The sequence below is a fragment of the Apodemus sylvaticus genome, chromosome 13 (assembly GCF_947179515.1).
Source record: "Apodemus sylvaticus chromosome 13, mApoSyl1.1, whole genome shotgun sequence".
In the NCBI taxonomy this organism is placed as follows: domain Eukaryota; kingdom Metazoa; phylum Chordata; class Mammalia; order Rodentia; family Muridae; genus Apodemus; species Apodemus sylvaticus.
In genome coordinates, this window is record NC_067484.1 from 53,801,320 (window position 1) to 53,823,925 (window position 22,606).

The window sequence follows — 22,606 nt, forward strand, 5'->3', positions numbered from 1 at the left end:
ACAGCTTCCGTCCACAAGTGCTCTCCGACCACACTAACCACCTGCTCCTCCCTTTCCTCCCCAGCTTCCTTTGGCATTTCCAGTCATTCCCAGAACCTCACATTTTTTATGACCCACATATATACCTGGTTTAATGGATCAACATGATGTCTAGGGTTCCCAAAGGAGGAAAAAATGCATTTGCCTTTCCGGGTCTGTCTTACTATGATGACCTCTAGCTGCAGATACTTCCCTGCAGAAGATGAGATTCTGTTTCTTGAACTGACACTGCCAGCATGTACACTAAAGCTGGGTACATACTCCAAACTCTGTTCTCCTCCTGGGGAGAACAGCAGCAGGAACCTTACACGATGAGGTAAATCCCAGACGCCATGGTGGCTTTTAAGAACTGTAACTTCTTTACTAATAAGCTATTCCCAAACTAAAACCAGACAATAAATACCACTGTATCAAACAGACCACCTCAAAAACACCTCAAAAACACCTCAAAATCACATTTCTGCCATCTTCCCCTCAAAGATGTTTCTTTTGGATATGAAGTTCTTAAAAGCAACTCTCCTTAAAACATATGAGTGGTTAAATGGCTTGTTCAAAGTAGCCAGGCTTGTACATAAACAGACTAAACGAGAACAAACTTCAGGGGTCAGGTATAATATGGTGTAGGACAAAGAGCTAATCGCAGACTATCGTATGTTAAAACCAAAAATGATCAACAACAGTTGCTGTTTAACTTCAGAGACTATTATGGACTAGAGCTAACCAGTAAATGAAATTTTAAATAACATAAAGGAGAAATCACTCACTCTGAATTTCACTTTACAGAGAATGCCAGTCCTTATAGTGCAGGACTTATACAGGCAGTGGAGCTTCAGAAAAGGATCCTCTGAACCTGGCTCAGATTCTGTTTTGGTTTAAACCTGGGATGCCCTCAGCAAAGCGCTTGGCCACCCCCACGGTGCTAGTCTGCAGGAAGGAGATTTGGCTGCTAAGAAGGCGTGAGCGGACCTCTGAAGTTTAAACAGCCCCTGGCTCCAGCCATGCTTTGAGCCCCTAGGTTCACCACATCAACAAGCACTGGCGCCACCTGCAACCCCAGGAGCCACACCGGGTTTGGATTGGCAGGGGTGGTTTGGGCAGGAATGGTTTGAGTAAAATTTTGGAAATAATCAAATTCAGAAGACAAGGAATAAGTCCCCGTCCTTTGACAGTGAAGCTGGGGGTGGGGGAGGACTTTAAAAACCTTATCTGATAGGCCAAGTATAAAGCTAGAATGGGTTTTGAGGAGAAAAAAGTAAATTTCTTAGAAAAAAATCCAGATGGTTAATTTTTTCTGGACTATAAAATAGAAAAAAAGGGAATAAAGAATATAGAAGTTGAAATATTTTCCAAAAAAGAAACCCAATTTTAAAGCAAAAACAAACAAATGGAAAGGCACCATTATAAAGAACAGAGTCAGAGAGAGGCTTTAAAATTAAAGTGAGGACAAATGGCCCCAAAAATCAAAGAGAGAGGTGGAGACAGAAAGACGTGGGGGGTATGGCACCTTAATCACATGTGCATGTGTATGAGTGCTTTGCCTACATATCTGTGCAACACCTGCATGCTCAGTACCGAGGGCGGCCAGCAGAGGGCATCAGATCCCTTGGGCTGGAGTTAAAAAGGCCAGCAAGTAGGTGCAGGAAGTCAGACCCAGGTTTCTGAAAGAGCAATCAGTGATCTGAACCATCTGTCCAGCCCAAAGGCTGTCTCTTAAACTATGTATTCAACTTTTGAAAAAAGGCTGAACTTTCTCCAGAGTCGAAAAGGGTAGATATGTGCAGACCTAAGACTTCGAAAGCTACCAGCGGAAGTTAAGCCCCAAGTGCAGGCACTCACCTCTCTAGCCGCACAGTCGTGAGGCGCTTCTTCTTTATTTACTTTTCCTTTGGGAAATCCCCAGCCTGACTTTGCCAGGTACCCCTGAACCAGCAGTACCTGTGATCAAGCAGAAATTCAAAACCAAAAAGCAAAGAGACCTACTTCCCCACATTCCATCCCCCAAAAGGCATTTTTTTTCTGTATTTATGGCAATTGTTTACCAATAAGCTGTGTACAGAGTTTGTTCTAAATATCTTCCAAGAACACAAATACACCGTGAAGAAACATACCTTGTGTATTTAAAACATACTGTTTCAACAAAGAAAGGACTCATCTTTACATTAAGCCATAACAAGTACAAAATTTTAAGATATAGAATGCACTGGTACCCAGGGGAGACCTCTGCATCCTTCTCGGAGATGGACAGGGAGGGGAGAGGGGGTGCCTATGAGGGAGAGGGACTGGAAGAACTGGAAGGAGGCGGGGCTGCACTCGGAACGTAAATAGATAGATAGATAGATAGATAGATAAAGGGGGGAGATACAGAATGCAGGCAAAGCATCCAAAATATAGCTCTTTAACAATAGGAACCTAAAGGCATTTTAAAACCTCAATTTAGAACATTACATAAAACATTCTGTCAACAAGGTACATCAGCCACCCCTGCTTTACAAATCGTTTCTTCTAGTCCACTCACATTCTCCAGTGTCTCATCGAGAATAATTGCACCGTAAGTTGGAACTCCCATTTTATATTCCTTCCATTCATCCAAAATTTTTTCCACATCTTCCCCTTGAGGCAGCAGAAACGGACAGTGACTGAAAAGTATGAATAATGTTAAGGAAACTACCATTTACCTTAACACAGGGGAGGGGCTGGGGCAACGCTCAGGGTCTGAGAGCCAGAGACCAGTTCCCAGTGCCCACACGTGGCTCACAGCTGTGTAACTCCAGCCACAGGGGATCCCCTCCTCTGCCCTTCTACAGACACCCATACACAAATACTGACACAGAAATTAAAAACAAACAAAAAACCCCACAAAATTACATGTAGAAACAGAGCTATTTAAAAATCAATATGAAATCACTCAAGACTGCAGCGTATTTAGGTTGCCCCAAGCACACTCATTTTACTGAGTATAGCACTAACCTCTGGATGTAACCTAGACACAAAGCAAGCTATCTGACAGATCATCAGTGCTAGGTTCCCGAGTTAAACAGGAATGCAGGAGCTCTGACTCAGTGCTCATCCCTGGGTCAGATCCACAAGAGTCAGCCTAGTCTACCAAGCCACTGGGCACATAGAGTTAACATGCTAGAACCCCGGGAAGGAAGTGAGGGATACTGTACACACTCCAGTTCTTTGCCACGTACAAACATGAATTCACTTCTAACCCTTAACATTAGAGGTGAGCCTAACCGAAGCTTATGAAAGAAAACCTGGGTGTCAGTTTCACAAGAAATAAAGGATGTAGCTAAGAAAGAAAACAGTGTAAAATATTAAAGAACAAACTTATGGACAAAAACAAACTCTACGATTTTAGGTCTTTTGAGTCCCCACGCCGTCAAGGGACCCATCACTGAAACAGAGGAAGATGCATGTGTAGAAACCATTAGCTTATGACAGGTTCTCAATCTGAGGACCTTTGCAATGGTTCTCAAGCCCTTACAAACTTGCATATTGTTTTTATTCTGATGTTAACTCTATAAGCATGTGACATGGATATATCTCAATTGTGGACGACGACAGCACATGAATACTATCAGTAAATCTCAGGCTGCGATGAGGAGACTAGCTAGTTTAACCCCTGCAGGTAATAACAGCAGGTGCCAAATACATAAACAATATTTTAGTGTAAAATGATAAGAAAAGGGAAGATTGTACAGCAGATGGAGCAGAAACCCGATACTATCATTAACAATGACAAGAAGTGTGGACAAAAATGAAGCCATATTTAATTCATCTCATAAATATAATTTTATGAGCTCTATTACATATTTTAAAGTTTAGTTTTATGGTTGAGTAAGAAGTAAAAAGGCCCTCTATGAATCCAAAGAGGTCTATCATCTGACATCATAGCTAAAAGACAAACACATAGTCAGTCACCATATGATTATTTCCTAAGTCCAGATACATTAGCCATCTCATGAACACCTGTGGTTCTTCAGAGACCAAGATACTGAAGTCACAACTCGACAAAAGTCTGACTCTCTACAGTCAATAAAACTGTTGTAAGGTCATCTAATTAAAAACAAAAAAACATTCATTTTCCTTCTCTGTAAGTTGACTCCCTGTCCCAATAAAGAGTTTAACAAAAACAAAACCCAACACAAAGAAAACAAAAAATCCCAAGGCAATCTAAGGCTTTTTTTGAACAAGCCCCAGGTCCCCACACAGCTCAGCTGAGACACATGCCAACATCTTATTCTTTCCCATTTACTCTAAAACATCTTTTTCCACTCTGAAGTTTTTCTTCCAAAATGATTTTTAAGGTAGATGTCTATCTAACTTCAAAATGTTTTTCACGATTATTAACACTTACTGGTTCTTTCCTAGATAATGGATCTATCCTAAACAATTACCATGTACAAGAGGCCTGATTTCTAAACTTAACTCTTTGATTAGGCACCATTCACTTATTTATTAAATAAAGAAAGCAACCGGGAGCACAAGAGACTTAATAACTTCACCATCTCCACCCGCCAGGCCAGGGGTGGGTCTCGGGGGAGTCTGGAATGGGTCTCCTCTGTTCTGACCGTGGTACTCCATCACCCTGAATTGCCAGAGCATTTTCCTTCGTCTCCTATGAGCCTCAATGTTAAGCCTACCTTGATCACTGCAAAATGCCTGGCACACAGTAACCATTTAGTTAGTTATCAAAGCCAAGTTCCTTCTAAATAAAGGTTCCTTCTCCATATAACAAGAGTAAAAAACAAATCTGTATAAAGGCTTTGGTATCTGTAACAATACTAAGGTTAAGCTTAAAACTCACACGTACTTAAGCAAATTCTTATTCAGAAACCTAAGAATATACAGCTGTTGGAAAAACTGTAAGTCTATACAAGACGACCAACACAAAGGATTTCCACAACTAGATTATAACTCAAGGTCTTTTTTTCTGGACAGAACTAGCCACTAAGCCTTTATCAAAAGTAGTATTCAGTCTGATCCTCTTTCCCTTGGACTCATCACCAACTTCTACACATCTATTCAATCAAGCGTCCTACACACTTGACTGTTGTTTTTTCTGGATCCTATGACCATGGGTCAGATCCCTACTCCTGTCTTATGTACCAGTGCTTGCCTACGGCTCAGGTAACCAGCCAAACACATCTTGGGTATCATTTTCACATGATGAACCGTTAGCTTTGCTGGCCATGCTAAAGTCTCCACCACAGTTACTACCCAATTTCTATGGAGCCCCAGGAATCCCTTGGTATTTTGGGTCATTTGTACCTGCTCTAAGGCACTGCTCTAACACATAGGTATGAAAGGTGGTATCTACCAAATAAGTTAAATCACCCCAGAGCCCCTCCCCCACCATGGGTTCTTCCACCACTTCCAATGTGGCCCTACAAGAATCCCCTGCTTGGCACAAACTAGTTTTATTTCTGAACTCTACATAACTTTCCAACTCCACAAGTCTACACCTCCCACCCCCTGCTTGTGCCTATACAGGAAACTCTGTCTTCTTTAGAAATGCTTTAAGTCAGCTAGGCGGTGGTGGCGCACACCTGTAATCCTAGCACTCTGGGAGGCAGAGGCAGGCAGATTTCTGAGTTCGAGGCCTCAACTCTACAGAGTGAGTTCCAGGACAGCCAAGGCTATACAGAGAAACCCTGTCTCGAAAAAAATGCTTTAAGTCTTTCTATCTTACTTCTAAATTCTAAGAACATTTAATACAACAACCGCCCTCCCCCCTTGTTTTGCTATATAGACAGTTTTATAATTTTAGACATTTATAACTATTACATTAAACCAAGCTGTCTTTTCTTGGTCTGCTCCTTTTTGAGACAGGGCATTCCTGTGTGGCCCTGGCAGTCCTCGAGCTTGGTCTGTGTACTAGGCCATCCTTCTAAACTCAGGCATCCTCCTGCCTCTGCTGCAAGAGCTGACATGAACTGGATAAGCTACTACATATAACTCAACTGCGTCCTTTATAGGAAGAAACTTTAAAGGAAGAAGAGCTCCTTTGATCTGATCACGTGGTTAATGACATACTCGGGGTGAAGCAACAATCAGAACTGTCCCAGAAATAGCCTAGCTCTTTCACCCCTCATCGCTATACACTCCACTACTGTGAAAAATCAGAGCACAGCCAAACTGCCCCACAGGTCTAGTTCATTACGTGTTATCCAGAAGTCACAGACACTCAAAGAAAAACAAAATGGAAGTTTGTGTGAAAGTGTTTTATTAGGAAGAATGGAAGACAATCACTGTAGCAACAAAAAGGATATCAGCTTTGGCAAAGTCTCTTATCCCGCACTGAGGTAATCCTGGTGTGTTCTGCATGTAGAAATCCAGGTAAAACCAATGGGCGAGCTCAATCTGGAAGCACACTCGGATTGCATTGTCTCGTTCCTCACTGGGAATATGCAAAATAAATCGGCTGCCAAAGACAAAAACATGCAGAAATTACAAACTATTACAGTTTAATATAGTTACTTCCTCACCCCACCCATCAACTAGGAGGAGAGCAGGAAGAGTGCTGTGGATCTGGTCAATCACTTACATTATGTTAATTGGGTTCCCAAACATCAATGGCAGTTGGTATATCTGCATGTAAAGGCACCACGGGTTCCTGTCCCCAGTTGGCTTTGTTCAGTAAATAAAGTAGCTAGGGACCACTGGCTGGGGAAGGAGAGAGACTCGGACTTTTAGGATTCTTGGGCAAGAAACACAGGGGGTGAGAGGGTGGGGTTGTGAGGAAAAGGGATTGTCATGGAGAATGGGTAAGATTCAGGCTTGAAAGCAGCAAAAGTGAAATCGTACCAATCATGTAGGAGCCAGGAAGAGCACCATGTCGCCACAAAGTCTAAGGTAGCAAGGACGGAATACATATTTTAATAATAACTCAGGAGTATATATACCAATCATGTGAGAGTCAGGAAGAGCACTATGTCACCATAGGGTCTAAGGTAGCAAAGATGGAATATAGAACTTAATAACTCAGGAGTATGGGAGGGGAAGCGCTAGCAACGTGGAAGTCTGGGAGTGGCCCAGCCATTGAGCTGGTTAAGACATATTAATTAAAATAGAAGGTTGCATGTGTGTGTCTTTCACTGGAGAATACACAAAATTGGGGTGGTATCGAGGAACTCCACCACCAGGAAGACTAGAGCATATTCACCAATTAATCAACTACAGCAATGGAGCAGTTCTGACAGAATCAGATGAGCGCAGCTGGGAAGAGTGAGAACTGTGTGTGGTGGTGCAGTGCCTGTGCTCCCACCACTAGGAAGACTGAGGCAGCAGGCTGTGGGCATGAAACTGGCTCAAAACAGAGCACTTTTAGAGAATTTTTTGAAGAACTGTATAGTTACTGTTCCCAAATGCAGAAATAAGAGCTTCCTAGCAAATTAAAGCAAGCAAGGAAACTACTGGGATTTCTTCTGAAGTCCAAGAATACTCAAGCATCATTATAATCCAGCAACAGTGCCTGATATCCTCTAGTCCCCAGATATGAACACACATGAGACAACTGTGGGAGGAAGAAACAGGCACTATGGGTTCTCTTCAACACATTAGATTTCCCAAAGAGCACACCCAGAGCCTTGACCTACTACACCAACTTCCAAATGCTTTCTAAAACTCCAAACTGACTTTTTAAAACTCACTGAGAAAGGAGGAAAACATATTTGTGTATGTGCACTTTTTATACAGGAGCACACAGTGGCTCTAGAGGGGATGACGATGAGAGCTATCTTATCTTAGTGAGGTGCGTGGGTGCATGAGTGTGAATGCCGTAGGTGTGAAATACTGATTGCTTCTTTCTCAGATGAGCTTTTTAGGAACTTTGTCCTTCAAGCATTAGAAGCAAATTCAACTAAATGAAATAAATGCTCTGGCCTTTTGGTTAATTTTTTTTGAAGAGAGCTACTACTCAACTAATTAGTCATATTGCATTATTTATTTGCTGCGGTGCCAACTGGTTTTTATTTCTGTTCTCAAATTTCAAATCAGATTGAAAGAAAATATTCTAAAATTTTTACATCAGTGTCACCAGTGTCCAAATAAATCAGCCACAACACAAACATAAGATAGATCGATATAAGCTGAAAGAGGCTCTTTCTGTGGAAGGCGACCTTGTTCTTAGACCCCATGACGTGTGCCTGTCTATTCTGTCTGCCGTCACCTCTGCTGGTCTACCTCACACTCATCCCCAGGGACTCAGAAACACTACCTTCATTCACCACACCAGTGCACTAGTCTCCTCTGAGCATGCTTATGCTCTCCCCGACTCACGAAATATCCAAATTTGCACAGTGATGATATACAATACACTGACAGTTGTAATTTACCTTTTAAATGTTTAGGCTGATCCCTGTCCTAACAGACAGCCACAGAACCTGGACAGAATAGATGGAATAACTTATTTTAGATGATTCTTCTTGAAAGTAAATACACGTGGTAGGAGGGAAAAGATCAAGATCAAAACAGAGTCACACACCCGCACGCCTCAGTATACCCTGCTGCAACTGGGGACGTCAGAGGGCAAGCTCCAGAAGTCTCTTCCTGGGCCACAGAGTCTGACAGACAGGGTTAAGGTCCTTCCAAAGCTCAGCTCATACATAGGACTGCCCAGGAATACAGAAGTAGGGGAGGAGAATTCCAAGGAAATGCGCCCATAAAACTGTGTATGAGTTTTATTCTGCACACACTCAGATTAGACTCTGAGTAGCCAGTTATAATCTTTCAGTGAACTGAGAAAAATCTCTGGCCAAATCCCAGATTGGCCACTAGGTGGCACAGAAAGGTGCACTAGAAACTATACCTCCTGCCTGCCTAGTCTCCTCTGTGTAAAACAAGCTGCTGTCTCTTTTCTAGGTTTGGGCCTTTTCAAAACAGCTTCCACAGAAGAGAAATCAACACACTCCACCCGTCCTAGGCCATGCTGTTTTCTTGTCCCGTTTCTCTCAACAAAACAAGGGTCTCACCATGTAGCCCAGGTTGGCCTGTGGTTTGTTTTGTAAATCAATCTGACCTCAAACTTAGATCTACCTGCCTGCCTCAGCCTCCAGAGTGAGGGATTAAAGGTGTGTGCCACCACCACTGGCACTGCTGATCTTTCAAAGCAGGCAGATCTAACAAGAGGAGTGGCCTTACACAGGGCAAAAAGCAGGGTGTTCAGCTCCATTTCTACACTCTGAGTATACTACCTGCCAAGCTGCCACAACCAAACCACCTCCAGATACTGACAAATGTCCCTGAAACGTGTGTGTGTGTGTGTGTGTGTGTGTGTGTTACTCCCAGGAGACTGCTAATAAACAAAGGCTACAGGAGACCACTGTTTGCAGCTCAACTTCTGTACTAGTCCCCAACTAAGCATCCTGAATGCACGAAATGGAAACACCCAATCTATACCGCACTGTTTTCTGAACTTCCTAGAAACCAGGAGACAGCAGAGCCCAACTGTCAAAGGCTAGTTTCAAGGACAAGGAAATGAGAAGTGAGGAAGCCCCTCCTTCTATGTAAACGAGTGTACATTTACTAATTAGTCTTCTGGGACTTTCATCTGGGTGCTGTCAGGCAAGGAGCACAGCTTCAAACCAGAAAGGCCACTCCCCCCCCCTCCGCCTGAGAGCCCACCTCTCACCTGGTCTGTGCCACTCAACAGTGTCAACCGATTCTACAACACTAACTGAAGCCACATAAGGACCTTTAAAAGTCCATTCGCTTCTGACAGATCACCATGCTGTTTTTACACTAAAGTCAGAAAACACAATTTAGGCCCACACCAAGGTGGCCTGCAATTGCTTCCTCCACTGTCTTTTCTCTCACAGTTAATTACAACCATCACCCTAGTCTCAGTCTCTCCACTCAGTTCTTGTCACAGCATCAATGGCTGGAAGGCTGAAAACAGACATAGCCTTGGGCCCGAGGACAGCACCCTATAGCTCACAGCTCAAGAGTTGGGGCCTTGACTACATCACAGAAAAAAACTTCATGACTAACCAGAGTAAAGCAAAGTTAGTGAATTTATTAATCAGAAGTAATGGATAGTATATTCTTTATATAGGAAGAGTACAGTAGGGTTAATATATACAGTATGTTACACATAGTATAAACTTTAGATTTAAGCACAGAAGAGACCTCAATTTCTCAAGAAAAGAAACAAATATCTATGCCAGGCAGGGTATAGGGTTCTCAAGAGAGTCCGGCTGTATGTGAGTTAACAAGACACCTGTGAGTGACTGGAGTTGGGGATTAGGTGAAAGCATTCACCCTTCAGACCAGAGCACAAAAAATTAAGTGTACTGCATACAGCCAGGGCAAAGGAGGCAAGGGCAGTAACAAAAGGACTGCCCTCGTGAGACAATGGGACTTGTGCGCTGCTTTAGAACTACCTTCTCTTGGTTGACGAGACTTAACTCTCTAAGATCTAAAATCACCATGGAGACGAAGCCCTGAACACCCGAGTGATGCTGGCTCTATCTAGGTTAAGTGAGGTGCTCAGTCCTAGACTGACTAAAAAGAGAGAAAGCAGGATGAGTACCAGCACTTAGCAGTGAGCTTTTGGATTGCAGGTCCACCACGGCCAGCCTCAGGCTGCCCTACTACGTTGGGCTGGACCTTCACACACCTGCACACTTTTAAGGCAGAATAAATCCTTCCTTTTGGCAGGTGTTTTGTCACAGGAATGAGAAAACAAATTTTGTGACTCACTGTGCAATCGGCAACCATGCAAATGAGGTCAGGCATGGCTGTTCTTGTAACTGCCATCTCTCAGAGGCAAGAGAACAAGGCCCCTTTCAGGGCCCCTGTAGGAAGGTTTACCTCAGCAGGAACCTGACCAAGACAGGAAACCGAAGGACAAAGCACTTTGCCTTCTGGGAACATCACTCTCCACACGTGACAAATCTGCACACATACTGGCCTACTGAGCTAAATTGTATTCAATGAGTAGATTTATTCTGTCATAATTTGGGACTAGAATTCTTAAACCAAGCTTCATTGGCCTTGACATGGGCTCTTGGCTGAGAGGAAAACCGTGGGCTTTACCAGGTTAGATTCTCGTGCATTAACCTGGCTCCTCTCTGCTCAGCTCTGTACTCTTGCGGATTGTCCTGGTGTTATTTGTATTTTGAGGTTAATTCTGCTTGCTCAAGAGGGGCTGCCCCGAAGAGGAGTGGATCATATACTCAGGTGATGTCACATGAACCTTCTCCCCATTTGAACTGGTTAAATAAAGGCTGGAGCCTGTGATTGGGCACTAGAGGGAAAGGTGGGGCTGGAGGTTTTAGAGAGGGAGAGAGGGGAAGGAAGAGAGGGAGATGAGACGGAGAAAACAGGAAGCGGAATTTGGAAGGAAGATGGAGCAGAACCACATGGCCTGGAGAAACCACAAGTAGCAAGGGATCTCAGAGCTGGGAAATGGAATCGTGTAGTGGTAAAGCTGCCCAATCTAGGCGTGCAGCTTACTGAGCGAGCTGTGTGTTCTTTACACAGGCGTATCAGAGTGGAAGGCTGGCTCTAACTGTCAAAGCGACAACCTAGACCCACCTGGGAGAAAAGCCTCAGTTGATGAACTATCTAGATCAAGTTGGCCTGTAAGCATGTCTGAGGGAGAGTGCCTTGATTATTCACTAGCCCAGCCCACGTAAGTGGCAGTATTCCCTAGGCTGGGCCCTGAACTAGATAAGAGCATCATTAATGATGTCTCCGTAGCATGCAAGCCCCTGCTCACTCCCCTGCTCCATCTACTCCTCCTCCTTCCTTTCAACCACTGTGCTCTTCCCAACTCCTCCTCCTTACCCACACACAACCTCATGCTTGCTTTACAAGCTTCACGCAGAGAACTTAGCAAAGAACTAAAAGCCATCCCCTATCCCTTAGAGAACACCCTTTCCCTTTGCAAGTTGGCTGACTCATGGGAATCTTGTTACCATCTGGGTACATGCCCTCTTTCCAATGTCTGACCTGTCCCCAGTACAATCTGAACTAGGTCTGTTTAGCCAGGATTGTCTCTGGTGCTTCGTTAGAGACACTGAAGCGTTCAGTAGCTTCTGACCTCATCAGGCAAGACATCTACATCATCACAACCACATGTTACACATATCACAAGTCCCATACCTGGACTTTAATAAGTACCTGAGCTGAAGAGCCTTTCACCTCCTTTGCTGTATCTGATGTGGAGGGGCATTAATCCTATGAAGCTAGTGATGTAGGAAAATTGGAGCAATGAGTCACGAAGAGATTATCAGAGAATGAAAACGGCAGTTATCACGACTGTTAACTACCACCGACTGTGGAAAACAGCACAGGAAGCTCCTCAGACTAGTGCTCGCTGGTATTCTAGGTTGGCTGAAACCATGCAGCCATCTGGACCAAGTAGGAAGCCAAACCTTGCTGGATGTACATCTTACACACCCAGGCTCTCTGGATACCTGACAAAAGCATCATGCGCTAGACCAGGGCCTCCAAAGGCTGCAATGACCGGGAGACTGAGAGTCACAAAGGCCAAACTGGGAGGCACACAGAGAAACAGCAAGCTCAGTGGACAACAGACGCAACTCCACATTTCCTGCCATTCTCACCAAGTCCTAGGGCCTCATGCAGCCGCCGCCGCCGGGTAAGGGACCTAACAGCTCAGATGAAGGACTCTTTGCTGCCACTGCTGTGCTCAGGCGGGGCATTTCAGCCAGGACTGCTCAAAGCTGCTGAGGTGTAAGCTTTCCCTAGAGCCATATCCAACCTACAAAGTGGAAAACCATGGGACCTGAGAATATCCCTCTCCTCCTCACCGCAGAAGGCCAGCTTCCATCCAAAGACCTCATGCTATATACTACAGTTAAACCGGAGAAAGCACTGTGCTCCTAATCTGCATAGCAGTTCCCAATCTTACTCCCTCTTCCAGACAATGCCCTCCTGACAATGACAATGTCTGGCTACCTCCAATCTCAGGACCCCTTCCTGCTCAGATTCCTTGGCAGCATACTAGAGTTTTAGCTTTAGGGACCTTTCAGATAGTCCCTATTCAAAGATCTGAGTGCCCTGCCAAAGATAATCAATTCATCTGTAACCCTGACATACTCATGTGAGAGCAAAACAGTGTCTGATTCTTCAAAAACTAGCCTTCTGTAACTCTAAGGTTTCTCAACAGGCTCCAATCTTCCCCATATGAGGTGCGGCTTCTAGGAATTAGACTACTCTCACGTACAAGGAACCTTTCTAGTACCACAAGGATCTCATTTTAACTATGGGGACCTCACTTACAAAAGTATTAAAACCCTTTTTAGGTTTGACACAATTTTGAAGAATTCTGCAATGCTCAGTTCCAACTAATAGCTAGACCTACCCCCTATGAGACTAAGAGGAGACAGAGAAGGAGCCATTAGATATGATCTCTGAAATTATGTGGGCACTACACCTCCTTAAACACTTAACCCGACATTGGTTCTTTATATTCGTACTAAAACCTTTTCTTCTATGTATAAGAGTTAAAGAAGTGGTGGCAAGAATTTTAATTCAGTGCTGTGACTTTAGGGGCCCTCCAAGAATCCAGTTGTTTTTCAAGTCATTACATCTGGGGGCATGGGAGAATCCCCCTGCCTTGGTGCACTGATAACTGTGGGTCTTGGTGGAAAGCCTCTAACCCTGGACAGAGAATGATTCCATGTTATCTCTAGAAGATCCTGGAGTTAAGCTTTCAGTTCCTATTGGCCCAGCATTAGGTCTCATGTAACAGAGCAGACAAGTTCCAGACTCTTCAATGTCTCAGAGTAGACTACAAAACTCTGCTAAACTGGAAATTCTGCCACCTTAGTACTACATCCTAACCCCGGGGTGTCTCTGGAGCAAAAGACCCTACCTGTGGTGCTGGACCTGATCCACAGGGTTCTCCACATTCCCAACCAGGGCCTACCTGGTTCAGATAGGACACAGATTTTCAGGCTTTGTGACAGTGTGCCTCAGGAAAACATAGGTCACAGGAGCTCTCTGGGTAAATCCACATTAGCCTCAAAGACAGAACTAATTGGTCTCACCAGGGTTTGCAGCTGGGGCAGGAATGACAATATTTACATAATTTAGCTTATGCTCTCCACACAAGAACAGGGACATACAATAATCTGGAGAGAAACAGGCCACTTACTGCCCCAAATATGATGATTATATGTGCTGTGGTGGCCTAAATGAAAATGTCCTCCATGGGTTCAGATATTTAATACATGGTAGAGTTTAAGGAGATTTGGTGTGTCCTTGCTAGAAGAAGTATGTTGCTGGGGACAGGTTTTGAGAGTTTAAAGAGTTGTGCCATTTCAAGTTAGCTCTCAATCGCCTGCCCTCTGCCACCTCCACTCCATCATAAACGGATGGTTTCAAAGCCCAGAAAATAAGTCCGTTTCCTGAATCTTCCCAATGGAAGGGTCTTAACATTTCAGCAAGCCCCACACTGAAGTCAGCATCACTCCAACCTCCCAGGCTCTCCTCACAGGCACACAGAGGTTTTGATGTTCATTTCTAAAGCTGCTCCTACCTGTTGTCAGGCCAATCTTGAGAATCTTCTGTCTTCCTTCCCTTCTACTGCTTACCCAGCAGAGGACCCCTGTGCAAGAAGACTAGGAAGAGTCTCACTTACATGCCTCCAGATAAGCGACTCTCTACCTCTACTGTGTGCCATCACTGGAGGGAGAGAGGCATTCTCCAGTAAAATTAAGGGGCCTCAGAGGTCACCACTGCCCTCAGGGAACACACCATCCCTTGCTCTGGCTTCCGAGATCACTATAGTCTGGTAGCTGGTAGTAGCTTGGCCGGTCTTTCATGTTCTTTTCACTCAGGGAGTGAATAAAACTCTACGTTAAGTATTACCTCCAGGGCCGCTATGAAGACTGGAAGGGCTACTCCCAGTCTCACTAAACTCCAACTGGAGACTAACAGTCTTAGTCCACACTACTCAGATGCCACATTACATTCAAACCCACTTCTGCACCTTAAAACTCCTTCCCTGTGAGCTTACCAGACCTTCAAGCTCATAGTGAGTATGCTATGCCACAGGCAATCCAGGCCACCAGGACATGGACAGAAGCAAAACTCACCACCTTTTGGAGGTTCCTGCCTCACATTACCATGGAGAATTAGTTTAGTTTAAACCATTTTCACAGGGTAAAAGCCCACTGGAACCTATATAGACCGGATTTTATCAAGTCCTGCTCCCGTGTCCAACTGCAGTCAAGCAACAGAGCCTATCACTATCTCCCCAACCCAACATCCCAGAAGCTCATAAACTACCAAATACTAGGAGCCCCCCTGGAGATCTCTGTCTTCTCTTTCAGCCAAGCCTAGGTAAACCTGTAGCTTCAATTACTTCTAGACCGCGATGAGTAGCCAGGATCCATTCTCCCATCTTTCTGAATTCGGTGATATAATTTTACAAGTTTTCACCTGTCATCCCTAAACATTCTCTAAGACCCAAGCCAGTGTAGGACAGGACATTCATCTTCAGCATGTTCCCTCAGAAGAACTTCTTAGACCGTCTGGACCAAAAGTCACCATTCATTCATCTCAAACATCACTGGGCTATCCTACTGGGAATTTTTTTTTCCGTTCTCATCTTCACAATCACTGCCGTCATACTTCCTATCCGCCTTCCTGAAGCCATCTTATGATGCCACTCTGTGTATGGGCACAGGTGTGTGTCCAGGGCAGAGGCTGACATCAAGTGTCACCTTCTTCCTTTCTGTTGTGTTGTGAGACAGGGTCTATGAACTCTGGCTGGCCACTAACTCCCAAATGCTGGGATTAAAGATGTGCCCACCACACCCAGCTTTTTACCTTATTTCTTGATACAGAGTCTCTTACTGGTGGGCTATGGACTCTGGAACTTGGCAGTTTTGTGCATGGTCAGGCACTTTTACCTGCACATATGCCTGTGCACATTCATGCAGTGCTCATAGATGTCAGGAGATGGCATCGGATTCCCTGGATCTCTCGTTACAGCTAGTTGTTAGTGGCCATGTGGGTACTGAGAATTTAACCAGGGTCTTCTGGAAGGGCAGCAAGTGCTCTTAACCACCGAGCTTGCCCTCTCCAAGCCCTCCCCAGGCTCACTTCTGCCATTATGCTACCTTTACGAACTGTTCTCATAAAGAACCCCTACTTCCAGCCCATACACACAGCTACCTTCCCTACACCAGCTCCAAAGGCCCTGGACCCATCACCCCTAACGCTCTCATTGCTGATAATAAACACATGCTATCGTGCTTTCACGCCCGCAGCTGAGAGTGCAGTCTTGTTCCACAGTGGACTCTTAGCTAGGCTCTCATTTACATTACGGCCATCCTCCTGCCTCGAGATCTCCCTTCCCAGGGGTACTTGCACATCACGCAACTTCACCCTCCTGTTAGAGAAAACGAAATATCCTCAATGCTAAGAAATCATATAGATCTCACAGACAGGCATGCACTTTTAACAACTGTGACAAAGCTCTAAATAAGAACTCTCAATTCCAGACCAGGTGAGAGAGAGAGAGAGAGAGAGAGAGAGAGAGAGAGAGAGAGAGAGAGAGCGCTGACTCCCTGGAGCCTGACTTGTGATGGTCTTATAAAAGCAACTGAGTCTAACTTGTATGGACCTATGGTGCCTTATCTCAGATGGCCAGTCATAAGACAGACAACTAGTGCTATAAAATTTATACTAAATAACTAAAGCAGGGTAGCACATATGCCAATGAGGTGGAAACAGCAGGAGGGGAATACAAGCACCATCTTTAGCAGTATAATGACGAAGGCCAACCTAGCACACATGACACCCTATGTCATGAAGTGGACGGTCAGCCCAGCAGGCAGGCTACTCTATCTCAAAAATCTTCTAATACTCAATAAGACTGTAAAATATCCATGCATCAACCTAAATATGGACATTACACAAACAGCACACCCAAGATTAACTATTACATAACAATTCTGATCCCCTTTTGGGTGGATTCCTCTAAAAACTCGTGTATTCAATTTCTGCTTCTGCAGTATAATTTTCTTGAATAAAATTAAAAGTCTGTGTCTGTTTTGGGCTGATAATTACTTTGGCCTCACACCTTTTGCATACAGTCCTCGCTCAGCACAACGGGAAGTTTATAGGAAAAACAGATCCAACAAAGCACACACAATTGAGGTTTAGATATACTCAAGAATCAAATGGGATAGGAATAGTGGGGATTGGAGGACCCCAATTGTGGACGCATTAGAGGGATGTGCTGGGCAACAGTTCTCAACCTGTGGGCTGTAACCTCTTTTGGGTCACATATCAGATGTTCAAATTCTGATTCTTAACAGTAGCAAAATCACACTTATGAAACAGGAACAAGATCATTTATGTTGGGAGTCACAACACAAGGGAGTGAGCTGAAGGGCTGTGCGTTAGGAAGGTTGAGAAGCACCCGCACTAGAGAACCAAAATCTAATGGTGCAACAAAGTCAACTGGGACTGGGGAGACAGCGAGGGGACCCGAGTTAAATCCTAGAAACCCACGTAAAAGGCGGAAGGGTGGTGGCAACGTTCACACATGCACAATAATAAGCACCACTTCCTCTAATAATAATTTATTTGAGAGCTTACATTAAAAAAAACTACAAACAAATCAAGAGAGACAAAATAACTTGAAAACCGATACTTTCAACAGCTGTAGTGTAAGGAAATGGTGAGCTGGTTTAGTAACTAGTTTATCAAGCATCTAGCCCTAACAGCTGAACTTATCACTTCTGCTAAAAAGATCAGTGTGTGGTAAGATGTAATGGAAGGAAGCAGCTTAAACACTCACTGGAACCAAGCACTTTTACACTTGGTCGCTTCACCTGCTGTCTGCACAACAGGATGTAATTACTCTACACGCTACAATCACAACAGCTGACATCACTTCTTCAAATGACGAAACCCCAGGTAACAGAGACTAGCCTGAAGACTCCCAGGAAGACCCCTGCAGCTGCCTGTGGAAGAGCGGAAAGTCATCGGATCCTTTTCTCTTTTAACTTTCATCCTTATTAACCCACACATCACCACAAACTCCTTGATCTTTCTAATTATAAAACTTGCATCTGTGGAAACAAACAAATAAAAAAACTGGGAAACATAAAGAAGATGAAAATTGAAGCCTCAAATTCTTCTAGTGATTTACCCACATATATGCAATGAGTTATTTTCTTATCAAATTTGTGACTACAGAAAATAAATTCCTTGTAACTTTCATAGATTCCTGTGAATCTACCATATGTCAAAAGTATAATTCCCAACCCCAAAGAATTATAACCTTAAGTCTTTGTTTTTATCAAAATTATGCACCTAAGTGGTTTTGCTTGCATGTATGTATTACGTGTACCATGTGAGTGCCTGGTGCCAAGAGCATTCAGAAGAGGAAATCAGATACCCTTAAACTGGAGTTATGGACTGTTGCAAACCACCATGCAGGTGCTTGGGGAACAGTAAATAATACCAAGAGCTTGTTAACTGTACAATTAGCCCATGTATGTACTCTGTGTATGTTTAAATTGCCTGTGATGTTTAAAGTACTTGACTCGACTTTTCATTACACTCACATGGTGTAGAGGAAAGGACGGTTTCAAATCTTGAGTTTTCAAAATTAGGATGTGTCTCTGTATAAATTAACTCTCATATCTGTTTGTTCAGATGAAAGGGGGAAATCACTGCACCAATTAAAGAGTTGTTTTAATACACGTGATGGAAACACCAGTAAAAACTTCACAAGCCTATTTCTTTCCTTAAAATCACTCAGAGTGCCTGGGGCTCTAGACAAACACTCAGATTTAGCACCTACTTCCAGGGACTCTAACTTCAATTTCAGGTATCAGATGTCCTCTTTCGGCCTGGGCAGATACCTACACACAAGTCCCCCGCCTCCAATAATTAGAAATAAAGCAAATATTTTAAAAAGCAAACAGCTTGAATGTGGCAAACTCTGAGTTTCATTTTTAAGCACAGATTTCAGTGATTAAAAGTGAATACAGAACCAACATTCACAATCTTAATATTTCACAGTCCAAATGCTCTAGCAACAACTTCCTAACACCATACCAGGAACTTTTCTTCGACAAAGAAGGAAGTTTCATGAACATGTTTTTGGCTGCTGCAATTGTTGTTGACAAGAACGAAGCAAATCACTGATGACCAAGAACGAAGCAAATCACTGATGACCCACTGGTCATCAGAATCAAGAGATTAAAGGGAAGAAACTCTTGGATTTTTCCTCTCGTTTCCAAAGATAAATCCAAGGAAATTCTGGAAAGAATAATTAATTCTTAACAGAAAATGCCACGAGCGAACATGCAGATTATAAAGCTTAATCCAGTTACCTGAGATCATATAACTGCAACTAGAACAGTGGATTCTACCTACGTGGAGAAAAGGCGAAGGGAGGAGGAGGAAAAAAGCCACAGGCTAAAGTTAGAGGCAGGAAAAACAAAAAACAAAAAAGTCCCACACACCTCAAAGAAGGAACTGGGTAGAAATCCACTAGGGAATTCAGGTTTTGGCGAAGGAGATTCACTTGCAGGAAAAGCAGAATAGCTGAAGTACAAATGAGGTATTCCAGTGCTCCTTGGTGGAGGAAGAGAAACAGAAACCGAAAGACTTGGGGAACTGAATGGGCGTCGGACACCGGAGAGCCGGGCGAAAAAGCGGTAGTAAGGAATTGCAGAGCTGAGGCCGGGGCTGCAAAGGACCAGGGGCGGGGGTAGAAAGAGGCCCTGACCCAGGGATGGGGAAGAATAGAGGCTGGGGGCGCAAAGGACCCGGGAAAGGGGGAAGAGCTGGGACCAGGAGCGCAAACCGGGACCCGGGAATGCTGGAGAGCTGAGGCCGAGGACGCAAAGCGGTACCCGGGAATGGAGAATCAAGGCCAGGGCGAAGAGAGGGGCCCGGGGACAGGGAAGGAGACCCGAGGACCGGGTTCCGTGCTAAGACCCAAGACCGGTGGAGAGGCGAGGCTGGGGTGTAAAGTGGAACCCGGGAATTGGTAGGAAGAACCGAGGTTGAGGAGCAAAGTGGAACCGAGGGGATGGGGAGGGAGAACAGAGGTCGGGGCCGCCCCTAGGCTGAGGGAAGGCGGAGGCGAAGGTGAACCGCTAGTACCTGCAGAGATCATCCAGGACGCTGCCGGGAATCTCCAGGCGTTTGGTCTCCATAATGAGGACCCGCAGCAGGCGCAGCGCATCCCGGCTCCACGCAGCCGGCACCGTAGAGAAACACAGAGGTGTGGGCCCAGGGACAGTGGAACCCTCTGCCCGGACCCCGAGGCTGGGCCGAGGCGAGGGGCGGAGCCCTGGAGTCACGCCCCCTCTGCGTAAAAGGCCCAATGTAAAGCAGGCGGACTCGCGCCTGCGCGAGCTTCGCCAATGAGACGTTTGTTTATTGGTCCGTGGGTTCCAATCGGTATTCACGCTGCTCAGTTCCTGCTCAAAAGACCAACTTCCCGCCGCCTTTGACTGAGTGCACTCGGAATGTTTTTGCGCCTGCGTGTCGTGTGCGCTTTCTATTATACTAGTGGGAAGTTTTGAGCTCGTATTCTAGGACACCTCTTTTTCACACACGCGCCCCAGCATCTCAGGCTTTGTCACAGCGGCTCTAACCTAATGGTAATAAGTGACCGAACAGGCACTCATTTCTTTGGTGGCAAGCCCAGAGCACTTATTAAACAGAAGGGGTTATCCGCGATTACTGTCACCAAGTCTTCTGCACACGCTTACTACCGGATTTCATTACCGCTAGGCCAAATTCCAATCCTCCTGAAGAAATAATACAATTTTTGTTGTCACATAGGGTCTTGCCACATAGTCCAGACTGGCCTTGTACTCACAGTCCTCCTGCTTCAGCCTTCTGAGTGTTGGCAGGATAGGCCTGCTCCTCTACTGATGCTTTGTTTGCGAGGTCCTGAAACTCGCTCTGTAGACCAGGCTGGCCTCTAACAAATCCACCTGCCTCTGCTCCCTCTGATTAAAGGTACGACCACTGCACTGCACTTTTGAGCTTCTAAAAGCAAGCTAATGGGACCACTTTGCTGGACAGTTTGGTGCTGAGACTAGGATGGGTGAGCGTTGAGCAGAGACACGCCTTGACTAGGGCTACTTGGCTGTGCATACCTCTCATCTTCAAGTGTTTTTATCTAAATCTCACATCAGAACTCCAGAGGTAGACTGAGGGGACGATTTCACTGGACCTCTTTATCTGTTCTCTTCTCAGTGTGCACGCACTGAAAACACCACCCTCCTCTGCTTCCCTTCTCCACTGTTGCTTGTCACTCTAATTGGCCTGTCGAGGACAAGCGGCTTATTATCTTGTTAGTGCTGCAGTAGGCCCAGTCTCCGACCCTAGCAAGGTCTATAATGTGAAGACAAGAACTTCATCCCTCTATTTGACACCTAATGAGAGCTCAGAAAAAACTGATTAAACTTGTGATCCCTATTCCACTGCGTTCAAACAAACCACTCTACCTGCCTGCTTCTCTTTCATTGCTCACATTGCTAAGAGGCTTCTAATTCTTTCTGGAAATGTGAAGAGTCTGAATCCATTTCCCTTGTCCTATCATACATGGCCATAGAAGGGACAGCGTGACAGGGTTCCTGGCCCTGAAGCAAAGTCAACATGGTGTGGGCCTCCGTAAGTGTTGATAGTTGCTAGACATAATGCTTTTTGTGTAATAATGTACATATTTTTCTTTATGTTTCTTCTTTTGGGGGTAATGTCCTTCCTTTCTGCCAACATAAATGACTCCATGATCCGAGGAAGTAAGAATGTGTCTCTGTGCTGGGCGTGGTGGTACACGCCTTTAATCCCAGCACTTGGGAGGCAGAGGCAGGCGGATTTCTAAGTTTGAGACAGCCTGGTCTATAGAGTGAGTTCCAGGACAGCCAGGGCTATACAGAGAAACCCGGTGTCAAAAAACCAAAAAAAAAAAAAAAAAAAAAAAAAAAAAGAATGTGTCTCTGATGCTGAGACCTTCAGGACAGCCCTTAAGGCTGTGGGAAAGGACTCTGAAAACATGAGTTCAAGAATACATGCAACATTGTCAGAGCTGTCCTTTAAAGGATGGCTCAACTATGCAAACTATAAGGATACAATATGAATTATATATATGAGGGGCTTCATGGACCTAAAAGAACAGAGACAGCTGCACTAATGAGCCAGTTTGTCAGAAAGATGTTAATGAAGGTGATAAAGAGATTTAGAGAGCGGTGAGCTCAGAGCAAGAACTCACCTAGCTAAACTCATTGTTTGTGCTTACAAAGGCTGGCAGATTTCTTGAGTTAATTTGCTATGCTAAAAAAGAAATGTACTTGTCCTTTTCTGGGTTGTGTCAAGGCTTCATTTGATGTCGGGGAGGTAAGTGGGTTTTAAGGCTTACAGAGAAGGAATTAACCTTCACACCAGACAAAGGAGGGAAGGGCAGAGACACCCCTAGTGATGGAAGCGGGAAGCGAGGAGGTCATCTGGTCATCAGGAGTTAATGCTGGCAGGAACATTCCGGGCAGGAACATTCCGCGGTTAGGGCAGAAACATCTAGTGGTATTCTCGGGAATCTTCTCAC

General features: G+C 44.7%; 1 protein-coding gene across 2 annotated transcripts in view; it reads right to left on the minus strand.

The window, feature by feature from the left end:
• Dcp2 (decapping mRNA 2) overlaps window positions 1-20,426 on the minus strand; it is a 43,046-nt gene extending 22,620 nt beyond the window's left edge. The window contains exons 1-4 of one of the 2 annotated variants that reach the window (XM_052155940.1): window positions 20,155-20,426; window positions 6,315-6,466; window positions 2,555-2,682; window positions 1,876-1,974 (exon numbers count right to left, since the gene is read on the minus strand). In XM_052155940.1, coding sequence (XP_052011900.1) covers window positions 1,876-1,974; window positions 2,555-2,682; window positions 6,315-6,466; window positions 20,155-20,207 — 432 coding nt within the window. In that variant the 5' untranslated portion in view covers window positions 20,208-20,426. Of the gene's footprint in view, window positions 1-1,875; window positions 1,975-2,554; window positions 2,683-6,314; window positions 6,467-6,589; window positions 6,784-20,154 lie in introns of those variants that run through there. The other variant, XM_052155941.1, reaches the window with a different exon arrangement.
• Between the last annotated feature and the right edge of the window lie 2,180 nt (window positions 20,427-22,606).